The 18,933-nt window shown below is 52.0% G+C and overlaps 6 protein-coding genes across 6 annotated transcripts; 3 read left to right on the top strand and 3 right to left on the bottom strand.

Annotated features, from left to right (window-relative positions):
• Positions 1–2,208: 2,208 nt before the first annotated feature.
• STEHIDRAFT_52368 (uncharacterized protein) lies at positions 2,209–3,825 on the bottom strand (the record flags this gene model as incomplete). The annotated part of the gene is made up of 6 exons (XM_007300477.1): positions 2,209–2,256; positions 2,343–2,403; positions 2,581–2,794; positions 2,875–3,018; positions 3,100–3,265; positions 3,337–3,825. 6 exons carry the CDS (start codon positions 3,823–3,825, stop codon positions 2,209–2,211), a joined length of 1,122 nt encoding a protein of 373 aa, XP_007300539.1.
• Positions 3,826–5,332: 1,507 nt separating this feature from the next.
• On the bottom strand, positions 5,333–5,948 carry STEHIDRAFT_128538 (uncharacterized protein; the record flags this gene model as incomplete). The annotated part of the gene is made up of 3 exons (XM_007300676.1): positions 5,333–5,446; positions 5,580–5,648; positions 5,778–5,948. The coding sequence occupies 3 exons, from the start codon at positions 5,946–5,948 to the stop codon at positions 5,333–5,335; spliced, it is 354 nt and encodes a 117-aa protein (XP_007300738.1).
• Positions 5,949–6,201: 253 nt separating this feature from the next.
• STEHIDRAFT_91943 (Adenylosuccinate synthetase) lies at positions 6,202–8,325 on the top strand. Its single transcript, XM_007300675.1, has 8 exons — positions 6,202–6,335; positions 6,458–6,640; positions 6,716–6,811; positions 6,881–6,986; positions 7,051–7,237; positions 7,338–7,616; positions 7,696–7,918; positions 8,005–8,325. Exons 1-8 carry the CDS (start codon positions 6,329–6,331, stop codon positions 8,214–8,216), a joined length of 1,293 nt encoding a protein of 430 aa, XP_007300737.1. The 5' UTR covers positions 6,202–6,328; the 3' UTR covers positions 8,217–8,325.
• Positions 8,326–8,445: 120 nt separating this feature from the next.
• STEHIDRAFT_165957 (uncharacterized protein) lies at positions 8,446–10,601 on the top strand. Its single transcript, XM_007300674.1, has 2 exons — positions 8,446–9,588; positions 9,724–10,601. Exons 1-2 carry the CDS (start codon positions 8,623–8,625, stop codon positions 10,285–10,287), a joined length of 1,530 nt encoding a protein of 509 aa, XP_007300736.1. The 5' UTR covers positions 8,446–8,622; the 3' UTR covers positions 10,288–10,601.
• Positions 10,602–11,208: 607 nt separating this feature from the next.
• Positions 11,209–11,595, bottom strand: STEHIDRAFT_51229 (uncharacterized protein; the record flags this gene model as incomplete). The annotated part of the gene is made up of 2 exons (XM_007300394.1): positions 11,209–11,279; positions 11,367–11,595. The coding sequence occupies 2 exons, from the start codon at positions 11,593–11,595 to the stop codon at positions 11,209–11,211; spliced, it is 300 nt and encodes a 99-aa protein (XP_007300456.1).
• A 3,320-nt stretch (positions 11,596–14,915) lies between these two features.
• STEHIDRAFT_128534 (uncharacterized protein) lies at positions 14,916–18,783 on the top strand (the record flags this gene model as incomplete). Its single annotated transcript, XM_007300673.1, has 11 exons — positions 14,916–14,954; positions 15,017–15,094; positions 15,145–15,321; positions 15,387–15,506; positions 15,559–15,982; positions 16,044–16,303; positions 16,370–16,603; positions 16,661–17,041; positions 17,096–18,268; positions 18,330–18,505; positions 18,579–18,783. 11 exons carry the CDS (start codon positions 14,916–14,918, stop codon positions 18,781–18,783), a joined length of 3,267 nt encoding a protein of 1,088 aa, XP_007300735.1.
• Positions 18,784–18,933: the final 150 nt, after the last annotated feature.

Genomic DNA, 18,933 nt, shown 5'->3' with positions numbered 1-18,933 from the left:
TCTTTCTTATCTGTTGCCTGTGTAGCACAGACAGCTGGGTCGTTCATCAATCTGCTGACCGTCGCGTCGATGTCGATTGGGGCCGATTGAGAGATGTCGGCGTGGATGCTGGTGTGCTGCGTCGGTCGCGCTCCTGCCTTTCTCTCGAGTGTGTCATTGATGAAGCGAAAGGGTCGCGGTGTAGCGAGCTGCATCTCATCGGAGGAAGGCGACGATTCGTCGCCAGAGTGTGCGCTGTCGGACGAGGTGCTCGCCTCCTCAAAGTGCAGAAGTACTGGATGACTGGCACCGACACGATACGTCGCCTCCAAGTCAGCGAAATAGTAAGCCCGGGCTTCGGGTTGGGCGACCATTGGCTTTCGTGCCATGTAGGGAGCGACAAGACCAGCCGGCCCCCAGATCGATGGGCGGCCGAAAGTCGTCCCATTGCCGATATGGAAATCTCGAGCTCGATGCTGCACCAGGGGCCGGCGCTGAGGAATGGGAGTGGATGTGACGAATTCATTGTAGAACTGGCCTACAGTTGGACTGGTTGCTTCCTGGTTCGGCCCAACGGTGTTGCTGAAATGCTCTTGCCAGGAGGGTTCCGGCAGATCTGCCAATAGTCGGACTGAGAAGTTCGTGCTCGTCAACAGCGGACGGATGGGGGTGTGCGTGCGGATGATGGGTATGTCCTCCATCGTGCGAAGGGACTGCAGATTGCACAGATGTGTGGCAGTGGCATTAATATTCTGAAGAAATGGGAGAGAGAAAAATCATGGACGTACCTGAAGATCCGCAACTTTGGTCCAAGCTCTGTCTGCAGTAACGGGAATCGGTTGTCCGGGGAATATCTCCTTCCATTCCTTGGATGATGTAACCTTTGTGCCACTCGCACCCGTCGTTGGTGCTGTCTTCTTTGGTGCCTAAGAAAGAGATCGATGGTGAGAGTGATGAACAAATAAGGATGGATAGGGTGCAATGTCAGTCCGTTGCCCTCAGCACATACGCTGGACGGTGGAAATAACTGCTGCCAAGTGTCCACGGCCGATTCCCGGCTGGCACCACCAACGGTGACGTTCCCCGATCAAACCCATCGACGTGTAATTGATAGGGAGGGGCATAGGGGAGGAGCAGAGGATGAAGCATAGGAGGATGGCGTACCCTCGAGCTCTCAACAGTGCCGACAACAACCCTCTTCCGATCTGCATACCGGTCCCCACTCCTACTCGCAGGCTGGACCAACCGATTCTGCGTCAACCTTCCCTCCTGGGCGGGAGCGATCGCAGCAGTGTGTCTTGTCGGGTGCCGGGGTGTGGCGGAGGTTTGCTTTGACGGCTACAACAGAACAAAAGCGGCATGAGTTCATCTTCCATATAGGCCCGGCACTGGTAAGTCATATCGAAACACACTCACCATTGTTTGTGGGGTGTTTTGTATTGGGTTCTGGATGGGAGCACTGTCACTGTGAGGTAGGAGGATAAGTGGGCAAGAGAAAGTCTGTGCCTTCTTTAAATTCTGGACACCGGCAAATCCCACGGCACGGAACACTGGCGGCTTTTGTTCCACGAAACGGTTTAGCGTGCTTTCCTGTGTTATCTGATCATCCGCCCGCGTGTTTGCTCATGTGGCTTTGTTGATTTCTTTGTTGATCAGGTCACGCCTCTGCATGGTCCGTGCGTGCAGAGTCCTGCAGACTCAATTTCCTCGGCACCGATGTGGCACCTTGTGCAGCTCGGTATCCCTTTGCTTTTGTCGCCACGTTACTGTACTTGCATTGCTTTTCTGTCCTGCCACCCAGTATGAAATTGACAGATGAAATTATGAGCTCATGAACCACTGACCGACGTAGATGTAGACGGGCCCACGGCTCGATAAAGAAATTAATCAGTCTCTGACAGGACTTCGACTGCGATCCTGGATTTCGAGCTTTGATTAATTCGGGTAGTATCAACGAACCGCCAGCGGATAACATCAAACGAACACCCCGAGATAGATACGAAACAGGGAGAATATCGTCTTTCATAGAAAAGCAACAATGGTCACGGATACAAGAATAAGTAATATGGTAAATGACGAGCAGATTAAAGAAAGAATAACGAAAGAATCTGGGCTCTAAAGTCAAACAAAACCGAAGGATACTTTGGCACAACGAACGAGCTTGTGGGTGTAGAGAGTAGGAACCATCGAAAACTCGAGAAAAAGGTAGCGAGGAAAGGCTTGATGGACCTATTGACGTTTCTCACAAATCTTCTTATGCGACTTCCAATCTCTTGTCTGCACGTCCACGCCCCATCAAAATCAGCATGACTTCTTCATAAATTAAGCAGCCACAGAACAATAGAACGGGAATAGGAACACACCTGGTGTTCCTTGCAACAATAAACGACTTCTCTACACCTTTGACATCTCAACAACTTCTCGCTCCCCTCGCCCAACGCCACATTCCCACCTCCCAACATCCTCCACTCCATCCCGCCCGCGCCCTCTCCCTTCGTCCACTTCGCTTTACCTATCTCGCCCTTCCCATCCACTCCTTCGCCTAATAGATAACCCCTCTCACAGCCCCATAAGTTGCATACTACGCGTCTTCCGAGCCACTTTTGCGTCTTTTTGCGGTCGCGGACCATCGGGGTGTTGCCCGCGAGGGTGGCATAAGCGTGTCTCGAGAGAGGATCGGAGGGGGGGAGGTGGAAGAGGAAGGAGGCACATGTGGGGTTGTTGCAGTGGGGGCTGTTGCAGCCGACAGGGAAGGAGGCGAGGAAGGTGCGAGGAGGCGTGTTGAGAGGAGAAGTGAAGAGGATGCGAGATTTTCCTATGAGAATTATATTTATTAATTCAGCAAAGATCATCACATGCGGAGCATTTGAAAGGGTAGCAGGCAAGTTGGCGTACCGTGCGCAGTGTCTCGTTGTTGGAAAACAATGAAAGGAGGTACATAGCCTACTGCTTCGTCGTGGATTAAGGATCGCACAAGAAGGTCAGCCTGGTAAAAGCACGGAAGACCATCTTCCTTAGTGTGGTCGTAGACGTGCTGGACTATACCGCAAGATGCCACCATGAGAGTGTCAGTATCGAGGGGCGAATGAATAAGAGGACACCGACTCTGCGTCCACTCACACTCTTTGTCGCGTTCTTCGGGCTTGTCCGCCCAGATTCCTTTGCTCATATTCACCCAGTAGTCCATGGCGAGGCCTATGGTACGATTTGACCAGTTGAGGACAACGACAGGGATATCTGCACCTCCTTGATCGTGCATATTGCGAAGGACGACGAGTTCGTGAATCTATAAACGCGTTTGGGAGCGAGAGAAATCAGTGACGATACAGGATGTATTTGCGGAGAAGTCATGCCCACCATGATTGCGAGCGTATACGCCTCCCAACTCGGAGCATTTTTCTCCTTCTTCTGCATGTCATCGACGCCCTCCCAATGGCTCTCATGTGCATACCATTCGATCCTGAAATCCGCACACTCCATTGGTAACAATCTCCCCGTGTCTACTGTGCGGAAGAAAATATTCTTCGGAAGGAACGCCGCATCCTTCTTGAGCACAACATTCCTCGTTTGCGGATCGTGGAAGTCATACACAGATAGTCCTGATACGTTGTTTGGGTCGGATGTGTCGAGGGGCGGAGGGAGAGACTGCGAAATTTCGCGGAACCAGACCTGCCAAGGGGAGCCTTCGGGATGTCCTTTCTTCTCAAATTGTTCTTCTTGAAGGATAAAGAGTGTGTCGCGGTAGTCTGCGACCTTCTTCGCGCTCGTTTCGCGGTTGACAAGCTGGCAGTCTGAAATACGAGCTTGCACTGCGGGCGTAACCTTGTGAGACTGTGTGCGCGACATATTCAGAGAGTAAGTAAATTCGCAGCGGCTGGAACGAGCTGAAAAGTCGAGCAAACGCGGGATAACGAGATAGCAGACGATAGGCGCGGGTGAAAATGTGAAAGGAAGAGACGCGTTTGGACGCGTCGACGCGACGCGACAATAGACCCTAACCCTACCCTCAGCCTTCGCCACAACGCGCTCGTCATCGATCATTTCCGACTTGAAGTAGCGGGCGGTGACACTGTTTCCTTCAAGATACACTTGACAGGAACCTCACTCTCGACGTCTGTCTAGTAAACTAGTAAAATTGTGATTTCAAGCTTTCAGGCCATACGGTGTCACATCCTGAAACCGCGATCAACCTTCACTTTTTCAACCACCAGTCTGGATTCAGAATGTATCATCCAGAAGTCTCACCTCCGCCGCCTCTACGGTATATAAACTTTCGCACATCATCACCCATACTTCATTATCCTCTCCCCTACTCTCTTACCTTCTCCTCATCCTAGCAGTGGTGCGCGGTTCAAACCGTGCTCCACAGCCTACGACCTCGACACCCTCTCCTCTCAACGAGTGCAGCTTCGTCTATGCCCAACAGCGACAGTGTTCATCCTTCATAAACGATGTACACGGCTTTGGAGCTCGCACGTCCCTGCGCTCGTTCGAAGTGAGGGTGGTGCGTGTAGATGAGCCACCGATGGTCAGCCAGTCTGATACCCAACGATGGTCCGACCATCCGAGGCTAACATACGGTGTAGTCTACACGCACACTCGAGTCTGACTGAACTCTGGTCCTCACCGTCAACTTCTTACCTTCGCACAGAAGTACGAGATGTCGATGAGGACCCCGGGTTTGGGATTCGTGGGTGCTGGGCTCTGGGGACCGTTCATAACCCTGACGCACTGGAAGGTGTTTACCATAGTAACCCAAGCCTTTCTCGAAGTCGGACAAACCTCTGGTCTCGCTGCTCACTCTGTCTTGACCTTGGTGTCGACGAGGATGGCGGCTTGATTGGTGTGGAGTAACCGGTTTACTTGGAAGTTGGGGTCGCGCTCTGTGTTCGGTGGCGGGAGAGGTACGGGAGCCGAGGTAATGTATGATATCGTCCTTTCACTTTCGTAGCGTTACTGTGGCTGGAGAATTTGGACTTCCGTGTATGACTGGGTGGATAGACGAACGCGTGTATTGCCGATGCATGGTTGTGTCGTCCTGTTGGGTTTTGGTTTTGGATCATGTATGACTGTCGCCGTGGCCTTTGCGCCCTAGATAACTATCGTTCCTGCCCGCTGTGCAGCATACTCCAAACTAATGGTCGGTGACGGGAAAGATCAGAGTCAGAAGACGAGCTCATCTGAGACGAAGATCTGACAGGTACGGGGTGGTTGCCAATAGCCCAAAATATGAGTCGCAGGGGAACGCATTAATTATCGTACAACATATAACGGCGAATCGAAAGCAGGGAATAATGACTGGAGAGCACAAGCAGATAAGACAGTAGAAGAGGTGAACATGAGCGCAAAAACCTCAAGGTTTCGGAGGGTTGGGAGGTTCGGTGGGCGGGACGCCCCATTCCGGGAGACCCTTCGGTCGTTGGATGCGCTTGTTCTCCCATTCATCGTCCTGAGCTGCGCTCAGTTTCTATGCAAAGGACATGGAAGAGGTAGGAAGGCAGAGTGTCAGTAGCTTGGCGGCAAAGTGGTAGGGCAGGAGTGGTGCGAGGACGGTAGTGGCGTAGGGGAAAGATGAGAGATTGGTGGGAGGAGGATCTCACATAGTACTCTTCTCGAATGTCGAACTTCTTCTTATCCTTCTCCAAACCAAGCTCTTGCTGCTTGCTCACCTACATTATCAACGTCCAGAGCCGAAACGAACAAAAGATCGTCAGCAGCCTCGCCACACTGTCTTCCTCTCATCCCAGAAGCATTGTCCTCACTGATCGAGTCCCGCGAAAAGAAAGAGATTAACGCACCTGCGTAACTTTCTTGTCATGCAAATCATACCTCGTCTGCGTAAAACTTGACAGCGCAAACGAGGACCCCACGATGATCACAAGGAAAGGAATCCCAAAGAGGAGAGGGTTCCTTCGGAGCGTGTTGTGCAGGCGTGGCGAGTTTACGGGATTGGATGGGAAAGTAGGCATCACGAATATTACGGCCCAGCTTGAGATGCAGGCTAATAGCAAGCTGTTTGAATGCAGGAGGCTGTAGTAACAAGGGTTTTGTGTGCGGTGTAAGAAGCTATAGCTGTTGAGTTGAGAGTTGGAACGAAGAAGGACCAATGACGAAAGCAGGAAATCGACGCACCGAGCTGGCGGAACGGAGATGTGCCGGCCGACGAACTTTGATGGAGGACTTCCTTTCTGGGACGTACCAACTCCTCTAAAAATCGGCCGTGGCTCGGAATTTGTCTATCGGAGAACACATCAATCAGTACACTCAGGACGAGTCATTGTAACATCTGGTCTTTACCTGCGCTGGTGCTGTAGATATACAGTCGAAGTTGTTGGGTGCATAGGCGACTATGAGCGGTACGTTCTTTTATTTCTCTTCCTTATACCCAGAATAATGTCCCCCACCTCGACTTTTGCGGAGAACTGACTCGTTTCGACCCTTTTTACGCATTGCGCATTATGGGTATGGAATGATACAGTGACTGTCGTCCTCGGCTCCCAATGGGGCGACGAGGGCAAGGGCAAGCTCGTCGATATCCTCTCCGCCGAATTCGATGTCTGCGCTCGCTGTGCGGGTGGTAACAACGCCGGACATACGATCGTCGTGCCCATCGGACCGGAGAAGAAAAAGACTACGTTTGCGTTCCACCTGTTACCTTCTGGTACGTCTCTCTTTCATAACGGCGATAGAGAATAGACAAGGTAAGAGGAGGGGGCTCATAATGTCCTGTATGTAGGATTGATCAACCCCGAGTGCACTGGTATCATTGGATCTGGAGTCGTCGTGCACGTTCCCTCATTCTTCGTGGAGTTGGATGAACTGCAAAAGCAAGGTCAGTTAAGCTTGAATTTTCATTCTCTACCTGCGCACATCGAACGAAACACTGAGATGTTCATCAAAGGCTTGGACTGCACGGGCAGACTCTTCATCTCCGACCGTGCGCATCTCGTATTCGACTTCCATCAGATCGTTGATGGATTAAAGGAGGTCGAGCTGGGCGGAAAGAGGTAGGCCTGTCCTCTTGTATATCTGTATCGGGAAACGATGCCAATTCTTGTTACATGGGTACAGTATCGGAACGACCAAGAAGGGTATCGGCCCCGCGTACTCTGCCAAGGCCTCCCGATCTGGCCTGCGCGTGCATCACCTTTTTGACCACAACACGTTCGCGGAGAAATTCCGGAAGATAGTCGAGGGGAGGTTCAAGCGGTATGGGCATTTCGAGTACGATACCGAGGGGGAAATCGTGAGGTATAAGGTGCGTATCCATTCTTTCCTACGTCATCTCCTCATGTTTTCTTATTTTTCTGCTGATGCTTGTTATGTGATGTTGCGTATGGGTGTATTTGTGATTTTAGGCTCTCGCCGAACGCCTCCGCCCCTACGTCGTCGACTCGGTAGTCTACCTCCACAAAGCACTCGCGGAGAACAAACGCGTCCTCGTCGAAGGTGCCAACGCGCTCATGCTCGATCTCGACTTCGGAACGTATCCTTTCGTCACTTCCTCGTCTACCACCATCGGAGGTGTATGTACGGGTCTCGGTATCCCACCGAAGAAGATTGGGAAGACGATCGGGGTTATGAAGGCGTATACGACGAGAGTTGGCGGTGGGCCGTTCCCTACGGAGCAGTTGAACGTTCGTATTTTCTTCTCTCGTCTCATCTGGTGCTCCGTGATTTCGTGATAGAGAGCTGATGAGTGGCTGGGTGATATAGGATGTCGGAACGCACTTCCAGGAGGTCGGAAGAGAATTTGGAACGACGACGGGGAGGAGACGGCGGTGTGGATGGCTGGATCTGGTGGTCATGAAGCATTCGATGCTTATCAACGGTTACGACTCAATCAACCTCACCAAACTCGATATTTTGGATGACCTTGCAGAGGTGAAGGTGGCGACGAAATATCTTGTGGACGGGAAGGAGATCCTTGGGTTCCCTGGTACGCCTTACCCTCACCCGTCCCTCACTGTGCTACACCATTGTCGTGGGTCTGTGCTGATGAGACCCCGCATGTAAAATTCACAGCCGACCTGGACGTCCTTGGCAAAGTCGAAGTCTCCTACGTCACTCTGCCCGGTTGGAGAACCTCTATCGAAAAGGCCACCACATTCGACGAACTGCCAGAAAACTGCAAGAAGTACATCTACTTTATCGAGTCGTTCCTTGGTGTACCTGTTGAGTGGATCGGTGTCGGACCAGCAAGGGAGAGTATGGTGAAGAAGGAAATCAAGAACTGAGAGTACGATTGAACGGCGTAGAATGTATAAGCGAGTAAGATTAGAGTAGAAGAAAGTATCCGATACAAGTAAAGTACATGAAATGTTGCTATTTCCACCAGTGGTTCAGCCGAGAACAAAGGTTATGTGGCGTAACCGGCGGTGTGGCCCCATTCTCACGAGGGTATAAAACGGTGTGTGACGCTGTTTGGTTACGATCCGTCACCTCTTCGTCACAACCCGTCACCTACGAAAGGCCCGCCGCTCGTCTCGCTCTCGCTTTTCTTGTTCCTTTGCCCGCCTCGTTCGCGCGCATAGGCTCGACACACCAGAATATATTCTTGTCGTTTATTCTCAAGTTATTCGCTTATTTCGAAGGAATTTCGAAGCTCGAAATATTGATTTTCAACGGACTCCTGTACTGACAATGGATCCAACCTCACAGGGCCTTTCTCCCGACTCCCTCCCATCGATGCCAGCCTCTTCACCACGCAAACAGCGTATCTCACGAGAGAACGAGTCTCCCTCTCAGCGTAACAAGCGCGAAAAGGCGGCAGAGAGACAGCGGCGTAAGAGGGAGCGCGATAGGAACAATAACATCCAGAACGCGCTCGCCGCGTCCATGCCACCCGCCGTGCAGCAGCACGTTCTGCAGCAACAGCAACAGCAACAGCAGCAGCAGATCTCACAGCCGCCACCACAACCACCACAACCACCGTCGGTGTCTGCACCACCACAACCGCAGACGTTATCTCCCTTACAGTCTCAGCAGCACCATATTCCTCCCCCACCGCCACCCCCTGAAGCTTCCCATATCGATGCGATTCCGGTACAAATATCTCGACCGGAAGTACAGACGACATCCGTGCAGACGAGCTCCAACGACGAGTATATAATGTCTCCGGAGGAGGTCGCGAGACGAGACAGGGTCAGGACGGCGGCAAGGGAGAGGCAAAGGAAACATCGGGCTTTAGTCAAACAGAGGAAGTTGCGTGAGTTGGGTCTTGATATGGGGAACGAGCTCGTACAAGGCATGGACGACCAATATCGCGCCGCAGCCGACGCCTACGCTCATGCTCAAGCTCAGGCCGTCGCTCAAGCCCATGCCCACGCTGTTCACCACCTTGGGCCACCGCCACCCCCGCATGAGCTCGGACAACATCCTCCTCCAGGTGCGCCTGGACATTCCAGTCCTGGTATGCCGCAGGAGCCACCATTTCCGGGTGGACCGGGACAATTGGGCGGGCAAACGTTCGCGAGCACGTTGTTGTTGAGTTTTAGCTGTGCGCCGTTGTTGAAGGCGCATTTGCTGAGGACGCTCCAGATGACGAACGACGAGCTGGCGAGTTTGGAGCCGATCATCGCTCAGGCGTGGGATCAGTGGGATCATAACGTGAGTTCATTCTTAAAATCTTATAGTTCATTGTCGTGTGGCGGCGCGTTATCCTTTTTTGTGGCCCGAAGCTTGTTGATTTCGTTTACATTCGTACCGATGTTCAATATGATCTCATACCTTGCCATTATCCAGCGTCGAATGCATTATGCCGCCCATGCCGCCTCAAATCCTTCTCACCCTCCACCGCAGCCTCCCCACCCTTCTGACCCCTCCTCATCCTATCCCACCCCACCTCACCCCCACCAGCCCGTCGACATTTCAGATCCGAACGCTGCAGCGGCGGCCGCAGCTGCCGCCGCCGCCGCTCAGTTCCAGGCTCATCAACACCAAGCTCAACAGCAACAGAATAACAATGGAGCCGTGAACACGAACGGAGCAGTCACGGGAATAGAGGGAGACGGAGGATCTGCTGCAGGACAAGCACAGGACCCGAACGATTTTAGGGCGAGGTTTCATCGTCCGTTGGTTGCTCCGAGCCCATTCAGGACGTTCGCGCAGGCGGAGGCGGAGGCCGTGGCGGGTAGGGCGAGCGCAGCGACGGGGAACGTGAATGGGAGTCCGGGCTCGAGCGGAAGTGGGGGGAGTGCGGAGGGCGAGGAGGGCGAGTCGAAGACGGAGGAGATGCAGGTGGATTCGGAGTTGGGCCAGGCGAGGGGTGAGGCCGAGGGAATTGCGGGGAGGTTGGAACGGGGGTAGTGGGTCCCCGGATGAGATAAAGAGATTGATTGGACTCGAGTGCGGGTTGACAGTCGTGGTCGTTTGCATCGTTTCGTGGTTACGGTCACATTTTAGTTGTGTATTCATCTCGATTCGCCACCGTTTTCAGTACTGTGGGCCACGGCGAGCTTGAGATCCAGTTTTCTGTTAATGTTTTACTTTTAGTGGTGTACATCGTGTTGTTACTGTATTATCGTGACCTGACGGCTCATTTATCCCTCTCCTTTCATTCATGCTCATACTTCTGATTATACGTATGTTTACTCCTCACTGTGATTGTTGTTAATGTTCATGGGTGTTCACCTTGACCAGCTTCTGTGGAGAATACGGATATCTGGAAGCATGAGCACAATTTCATGAAGCATGAACCAGACAATAATGTGATGGTCGTGGAGTATGAGAGAGCATGGGTGCGGTTTGAATCGTGCTCGTTATTCCTCTCTGATAGAGCGGAGAATGAGACGAGCAGTGACTATCGAGAGTGATGCTTTGAACGATGCAGGCTGTTGTCAGAGTAATTCTCGTCGAGGTCGACTATGCATGTGGCGGGTATGTCTTGAGTGCATGGCTGCCGGGAGGACATAAGTGGCGCATCGTTGACCGGGGCGGGACGACTTGGCGGATAGCATCGAATCCCATTAGCAACAGCCTGGAAGGCCTTGAGTTTTCGGAGCACGACACAGGAGGGCTGTTAGATGCTTTGTATGGGGGACGACTGGCGCGTAGCAGATGCAGTATTCTTCGCCATATTGTTGGGTGCCGGGAACGCGACTTTACCCTCAAGAGCTTAAGAGAGCGAGGCCTGTCGATAGCCATATAAAAACGCGCAATGGAGAGTGAAACGGGCAATTCTATTGCGCGAAACCTATCCACAAACGCTAACAATCCATCCCAGCCTCTCTAGTGATGCGCCTCCTCCTTTTTAATCTGAGCAACGTAGGGGTTGCGGGGGTCATTCTTCCATTGCTCGGCTAGAAAGACGAGGAGGTGATATAGCGAACGAAGACGCAAAACAAGGTCAGACAAAAGCATAGAAGGCAGAAGAGGAAGTGACGCACAGCGAACACCCATGTCCTGCATCTGGGCAACGAGATAGTAGGTCACCGCGGAGGCAGCGAAGAATGGCCACATGGGCTTGACGACCTGTGTAGCGTAGGCGAAACAGAGAGAAATGACGAGGACGTTAGGATACGACGTGCGTGTAACGCGGGACAAAAAGCAACAATATCGCACTGTCAGTGAGCGGAAACGCTGGTAACGTGAGTAGAACGTACGGGTACGGGCCATTTGCGCATACCAAGGAAGGACATTGTGATGGAATTATTGGCTGAAGAATGACAGTGACGATGAGCTGGAGGGCGTCGGGAACGTGGGACACGACGAGCTCACCTGAGGGGTTAGTCGGAGAGGAGTGTGGGAAAGTCGGGCAATAGCGCCGGAAGACGTTCGTTCGCCACGTGGGCGACCGGATGCCTGAAGGAGTCGCCGTATTTCTTTCCAGTTTCGACCTCAGGCTTTCGACTTCTTTATGCCTCATGAAAGAAATCGGACATACTAAATTAGATTGCTTTATTCCCTCCTCTATCTTGCTAGTGCACGTGGTTCTCTCTGGTTTTGCTGGATATATTCCCTGTACCTGTTTTGAGGCCTTCGAATTCTCGTCAAGTTGGACACGACAGCACGCGATCTCACTGGCAGGAGTCAGGCCCACGTCCCGATATCTGGGATAATCATCGCTGACAATCTGTGGTGAGAGTCAAACCCAAGTCTTGAGGTCTGAAGCTTAACTATAACCTATGTTCGCCGGATTAGGTTTGACTTTGGTTTTCGGTGACTATTGCTTATGGAACGATTTATAGGCTTTCAAGGGACTCGGAACACCCTGTCTTCATCGGCGGAGCTGGGGATCATGATACTGGAAGTATCTATAGTGTTCCCCTCTGCAAGGTGTTCGATAATGGTTCGTGCCGGATTCCTGAAGTGTACTCTGCTTCGTCGAGGATCGGACTGGAGGCGCGATACCTTCGCCGCCGCCAGACTCGTCTCGTAACTTATTAAGCGGTGAATTCTGGTGCTCAACACCGCTTTATCCTCCGCATTCCACTGTCCTCTCAATCTGTATATCCTCCACGGCAGCAAACCTACGAAAAAGCAGAAGCGGCTCATGTTTATCTTCGGCTCCACCGGAGTTGTGAAGCAGTCTATTTTGTGTCGCTGGACTAGAACGATATGACTATCTGCAATCGAGCGTTGGGGTGAGCACTCGCACACATGACGAAGACGACCCATAGCTGGAGACCATATGGCTGATATACAGCCACCTTAATATCACAAAGGTATCGCAATTCCACTCAGCATTACACTCTCGATGAGGCTGCGGTTTCGTGACTTTTCCAACATTCACCTTGTCACTAAACAATCATCAACGGGTAGGAAAAGCGGGATTAGACGATGATAGTGTCATCCAGCTAGGGAAAGCCCACTCGAGGACTTGCCAGATGACGAGCGTTGGGATCAGAGACGCGAACACGTTCTCGATATATGACCTATCTTCCTGTGCTTCCCAGCAGTCGAGGAAGGCCTCTGTCTTGATCCGATAAGGAAGAGCTTCATTGTACACGGCTTCTGTGAACACGCTACTCACCATTGAATTCTGCTGCTGGCGAACTCCACAGGAGCGCAGGAGACCGGAATAGATGTAATTCGTTTCACGCACCACCAGTGGCGTCTTCCGCTTGGCTCATGCGGCTCAAAATCCTATTGGCTGTGCGGTCTTCAATCAATCACTCACTACTCTTTTACAAGGAGTTCGTACCCATTAACCCGCCTCCCAATAGGGACCCGCTTGTGTTAATTCTGGTGGTCCAGGAGGTGCGTCGTTTGTGTGGTCCCGGGTTCCATTGGCTGTTGTAACGTTCTTCCACTCATTCGACAAGCATCCACTGGGAATGGTCATTGACTAATCAAAAGGGTTTTGTAGGTCGTCTCGGGCTATCCGTACGACAGGCACTATAGCGGATGCAGTCCTTAACTACGCTACATAGAACACCGCCGAAGTCCTGCAGGAAGTTCAGATACTATTCATGCATAAAACCCTGGATAGATTCGTACACGTTCAAAGTGGAAAACCGTTCAAGCCAAAGGAATCTACTTATTCGGCAAGCGGCGACTTGCGTATCCTCCCATGGTACGCATTCCACTCCGGCCAATTCCTTCAGTTTCAGGTCCCGTATCTGCCCCGCCTGTTTTTGAACCGGTCTGGCCATCCTACAGGACCAAACTACCTCCTTCCTCTTCTCTTTGTACGGATCATGACATCGATAGGCGAAGATAACGCTCCCAGTCGCAATACCTTTTCGACAGTCTGGCCGGGGATAGCATCATGTCTGGTGTGATTAATTCTCACGCTTTGAGGCGTCTGGTTCGGGTATAAAACCAGCGTCTCGAGTGGTTATTGTCGGTTCTTCAGGTCGTCCTTTGCTCTAGGTCGCCTCCCCGAACCTTCTCTGTTGAGGAGACTGTTCGTGGTAGTCGGGCTGTCCGACCTCGGACCCTTTCAACTTGCGAAAGGTGTGCCATGTTTTGAACGATATTCCCGCCTTTCTGCGCACTACTAATTTTCAAACGTTTCTGCTTAGTTATTCGTCTCGTTCTCGCCGTCTTCTTCGTCGTATTCTCAGTACCGTCGACGCCGGTGCTCTTTCCTACCTACCACTTATTCATGCGTCGTGCGTCTCTTACCCTCGGCTGTGTCCCCCGCTTCGTTACCAGGCGCTGACCTTATCCAATTGTAGTCAGGTTATCGCGTTCCTAAACCTATCAGGCTTTAGCCTCATACATCCATTGTCATCACACGCAACCCAAGGATACCGATACTGTATCCGGGGTGTCCATCCCATGGTTTTCGTTCGTAGCCGGCGGCAGAGGTGTAGCATTGCGGGATAGATATGGTGGCAGGTGGCGGCATCATTGGCGACGGGCTGGGGTGGACGAAGAAGACGGCGAGGGCGAATTAGACAAGGCGGGTAACAGTCGAGGGGTCCAGTTGGATGGCCAAGGGTGGGTGAGTGTTGGGGAGATGCGTGTGCGTCGTTGTAGTTCGGGTTCTTGTCGAATCTGTGCTATGGATAATTCAAAACAACAAAAAGAAATCTTCCAAACTTTCGGTTTCGTTCTGATTGACGGTCTTTCTAATAGTGATCGCGTTCCTGTGTGCTTTAAGTGTCGTTTTAGGGAGTTGGGCAGGCTTCCGTACAGCCGGAGGAATGACAGCATCCGCGAAGCCAATTGCGAGTGTGGCGTAGGGTGTGCCGTTCTGGGCTTTTGTACTAAATTGTAGTCGCACTACAACTAAAACGTAGGTGCCTTTCGGAGCTCAAAATAACTTGGCGCACTACAAGCGGGATCAACCGCGCTTTCACTGTGGCTCTCTCACTTGACTAGCACTTACTAGCTGTTCTGCTTGCTTGGTGTCGTGTACGCGTCCAAGGTGGTCAAAATAATCACGACAACACTGGAGGACGTTCAATATACCAAATTTGCTTGACGAACGCCTCACAGGACTGAACACCGAGTCCACTTCCCGCGTGGCTCGAGACTTCGCAAACATGACTTCATCTCTGAGTTCTGGTGCAGCAGCACCAGCCGTACGTCCTCTGTCTACCATACACGCAGATATTCAGAACTCAATGTTCATGCTGCGTTCTAGTTCAAACAATTCGCGTTCTTCGACGTCGTACCAGTCAAGGATACACACGACTTGGGAGAGAGCCCACATCTCCTACGAGTACGTCTACCCCAGGCCCGCACAATTCCCCGCAGTTGACCAATCCTCAGAGCGCCAACGAAATATCCACAGTCTGCCCTTCATCCTACGGGATCCTCGTTGCGGACATCCATGGGAGTTTACACGTATTGAACAAGGAGTTTGAACCTGCCATGAGTTGGATTGCGCATGTTGGAGGACGGGTGACGCATATGGTAGAGCGTCGGGGTTTTTTGATCACGCTCGGGGTAAGCATCGTTTTCCTTGTTCGTGTATGGATGCAACAGAAGAGAGGAAAGTTAACGAGAATTAGGAAGAGGATGCAGTGAGGCAACCACTATTGAAGGTGTGGCATTTGGAGAAGACAGACAAGAATGGTTTTCCGTTACTCCTGCGGTCCATTAAGGTCCAGCACAGTAACCGCCCCCATCCAGTGAGTCACTTCTTCGTCTCTTCGTTGAACGGACTAATGAACTTTCTTGAAGGTATCAGCCATGGCCCTCTCCGCTACACTCTCATACCTTGCCATCGGTCTCGCGGACGGCACTGTCCTCCTCTACCGCCACCTTGACCAATCCATCTTCTCCACCTCTACCTCTCTCACCGCCCTCCCCAAACCACGCGTCATCCACGAATCGCCCACAGAACCTATCACTGGCCTCGGATTCAAAGAACCTACACCGGACGCCCCAAATGTTCTGCATCTCTTTATTGTCACGACGAACAGTGTCCGGTCATATCAGGTCTCGGGAAAGGGAAGTGGAGGCACACCGAGCGAGGTATACGAAGTTGGTGCGGCGGTGGGATGTGCCGTTATGGATTGGAAGGCGCAGAACCTAATTGTGGCGAGAGACGAGGCGGTCTTCATATGTGGCATTGAGGGCAGGGGAGCGTCGATTGCGTATGAAGGTATGATACTACTCTGATGCCGCTCCCAAATGTTTGTCCTGACTGATGATACGTCCTGCAGGTCACAAGTCATCGGTCCATACGCACCTAAACTACCTAGTCATCGTCTCTCCTCCATTCGTCCCAACCGCGACTTCAGCGTCCGCCACCGTACGGAATCTATGGCGTAATGAATCCATTTCAGGGAACGCAGATCTCACCAAGGTCACCGTCTTTGATCTCGAGAATAAGTTCGTCGCGTATTCTGGTGCGTTCCAGGAGGGTGTGCGTCAGGTCATCTCGCAGTGGGATCAAATATACATTCTTCCGAACGACGGAAAGGTGAACCTTTTTACCTCTCGCCTTCTGTGTGTATCTTCTCGACTGACGAACGGTGGCGTTTTATAGCTCGTCAGTCTACGGGAGAAACCGACCGGAGAGAGGTTGAACCTCCTATATGGGAAGTCACAATATCTGACCGCGCTGAACATGGCCAAAACGCAACGACTGGACGAGTCGAGTCTGGCGGATATACATCGGCAGTTCGGCGACAGTAATTATAGTAAGGGAGATTACGACGGCGCAATGCAACAGTACTTGCAGACAATCGGTTACGTCCAGCCAAGCTATGTCGTCCGGAAAGTGTGTAGTTCCTTTGTACGTTGCGAGTGGACTTGGCTGATATTCTCCCGGCACTAGTTTCTCGACGCTCAACGGATACACAATCTCGTCACTTACCTCCAAGAACTACATAACCTTGGCGTGGCAAATTCGGACCATACGACCCTTCTACTCAACACGTATACAAAGCTCAAAGACGTGGCCCGCCTGGATAGCTTCATCAAGACAGAGTCGCGGCGTTCGCCCTTAGGGGAGAACGACGCTCAAGAGGAGAAGGATGAGCTCCCTTTTGATCTGGATACTGCGATTCGGGTGTGCAGGCAAGCGGGATACTTTGAGCATGCAGGGTATCTGGCGAAGAGATGGGAGAGGCACGAAGATTATCTAAGGATACAGGTTGAGGATGCGGGAAATTTCGCCGATGCACTGGCATACTTGCGAAAATTGGGCCCACAGGCGGTACGGATTCTCATCATCTAATCGAAACATATCGTATGCTGACATCTTAAACAGGCCGAGCACAGTCTTGCGAGATACGGACGCGCTATGCTCGACGCTTTGCCCAACGAGACCACCCAACTCCTCATCGACATATGCACAAGCACAACCCCTCTCACCTTTGATCCTGAAGACCGACCAACGTCTCCCGTTAAGCAGGCCACGGCCACTTCGACGACCGCATCATACCTGTCTTACCTCGCCATCAGCCGTGGGGCAGCCCCCATCGCCCCTTCACCAGTTGTCGCCTCAGATCTACCGCAACCCTCCTCTGCATCGACTATCACGGCCACTACTGTCAAGCCATCATTGGAGACTGCCCGCAAGGACAGCATAATCGATGGATCGAGGGATTCCACGCCACCGCCACCTTCAGCTACCAGCACGAACGGTACCACAACAGGCCTGTTGTCGACTTCGAAACCACAGACTCTGTCCGTCAAACGGCCCTCACCTCGGCTCTACTTTCCCAACTTTGTGGGCCACCGAGAACAGTTCGTCGTGTTCTTGGAGGCCGTCGCCCTAAAACGGTGGGGCCAGACAATGGATGAGAACGTGACCTTGCCAAGCTCTGTGGACGAGGAGCCGGACTTTGATGAACAGGCAGAGAGGAAGGATCAGGAAGCGGTTTGGAATACGCTGCTGGAGCTCTATCTTACATTGTCAGGTGTTGGAGAGGCGGGATCGGAGGGACAGGTGCAGAGGAAGGGGCAGGGGAAGAGTGCTATGGGCGACAAGGCACTGAGGCTCCTGAAGGACGACAAGATCCCCTATGATCCTACTCATGCGCTCATCCTCTGTTCCACCCGAAAATTTACCTCTGGTCTCGTCCTGCTCTGGGAACGCTTAGGAATGTACGAAGATGTGCTCAGGTTCTGGATGGATAAGGATCAAGATCCAACGTCTGCGGCTGAGGCTTCGGGAGAGGTGATGAGGTGTTTGGAGAAGTATGGCCCGAAGAACAAGTATCTTTATCCGTTGGTGTTGAGGTTTTTGACGAGTTCGGGAGAGGTGATGTCGAGGCATAAGGAGGACTTGAGGGAGGTATTGGATGTGATCGATCAGGAGACGATCATGCCGCCGTTGGCTGTTGTGCAGGTGTTGAGTAGGAATGGGGTAACGAGCGTAGGGCTTGTGAAGGACTGGCTGATGGGCAGGATTAAGGAAGCGAGAGACGAGATCAACACCGTGCGTCTTATCCTCTTTTGTACCACGCCAAAACTGAACGTGTTTCTTTGCAATGCACTAGGACCAACAACTTATCGCGTCGTACCGTGGAGAGACGGAGACAAAGCTCAAACAAGTCAAAGAGCTTTCCGATCCAGATCATCCAAGAGTATTCCATGTCGCGCAGTGTTCGCGTTGTGGAGGCCAGCTCGATCTCCCGAGTGTGCATTTTATGTGTAACCACTCGTACCACCAACGGTTCGTTTTTGGACCTCCATTTATCTTCATTTCATTAACCCCTACATGCGTCATTCAACCTCTTTTCTTATAGATGTGTCGCCGAACACGAGACAGAATGCCCGAATTGCGCTCGCGCCCACGGCGTGATACGCGAAATCCGCAGGAATAACGAGAAGCTAGCGGATCAGCACGACCTGTTCCTTGCGGATGTGAAAGACAATGGGTTCAGTGCGGTGGCTGCGGGCTTCGGGAGGGGCGTACTGAACGCGACTAGGTTGGAGAATGTGGTTTCGTAGGTATGGCATTAGCATGTCGTTTATTCGTGTTCGTGGAGGTGATTTGGGACTGTTCGCTTTGATTATGTATGGATTATATTTTGCTTCAAGCGAGACGATGCGATCTCTCTTTCTTTTCTCAAGAGTTGTTTGGTATAACGAGAAATTGTG

The sequence above is a fragment of the Stereum hirsutum genome (genome assembly GCF_000264905.1).
Source record: "Stereum hirsutum FP-91666 SS1 unplaced genomic scaffold STEHIscaffold_3, whole genome shotgun sequence".
Taxonomy (NCBI): domain Eukaryota; kingdom Fungi; phylum Basidiomycota; class Agaricomycetes; order Russulales; family Stereaceae; genus Stereum; species Stereum hirsutum.
Note: the sequence above shows the minus strand (reverse complement) of the source record. Positions and strands in the feature narration are given on the sequence as shown.

What these genes read in the sequence shown, in the direction of transcription:
- STEHIDRAFT_91943 (XM_007300675.1), top strand. An exon ending in GTCGAGCTGGGCGGAAAGAG is followed by an intron (nt 6,987 to 7,050) that starts GTAGGCCTGTCC and finishes ACATGGGTACAG; the next exon opens with TATCGGAACGACCAAGAAGG. An exon ending in GGAGATCCTTGGGTTCCCTG is followed by an intron (nt 7,919 to 8,004) that starts GTACGCCTTACC and finishes TAAAATTCACAG; the next exon opens with CCGACCTGGACGTCCTTGGC.
- STEHIDRAFT_165957 (XM_007300674.1), top strand. Translation starts at nt 8,623, where the DNA reads ATGGATCCAACCTCACAGGGCCTTTCTCCCGACTCCCTCCCATCGATG. An exon ending in GGGATCAGTGGGATCATAAC is followed by an intron (nt 9,589 to 9,723) that starts GTGAGTTCATTC and finishes GCCATTATCCAG; the next exon opens with CGTCGAATGCATTATGCCGC.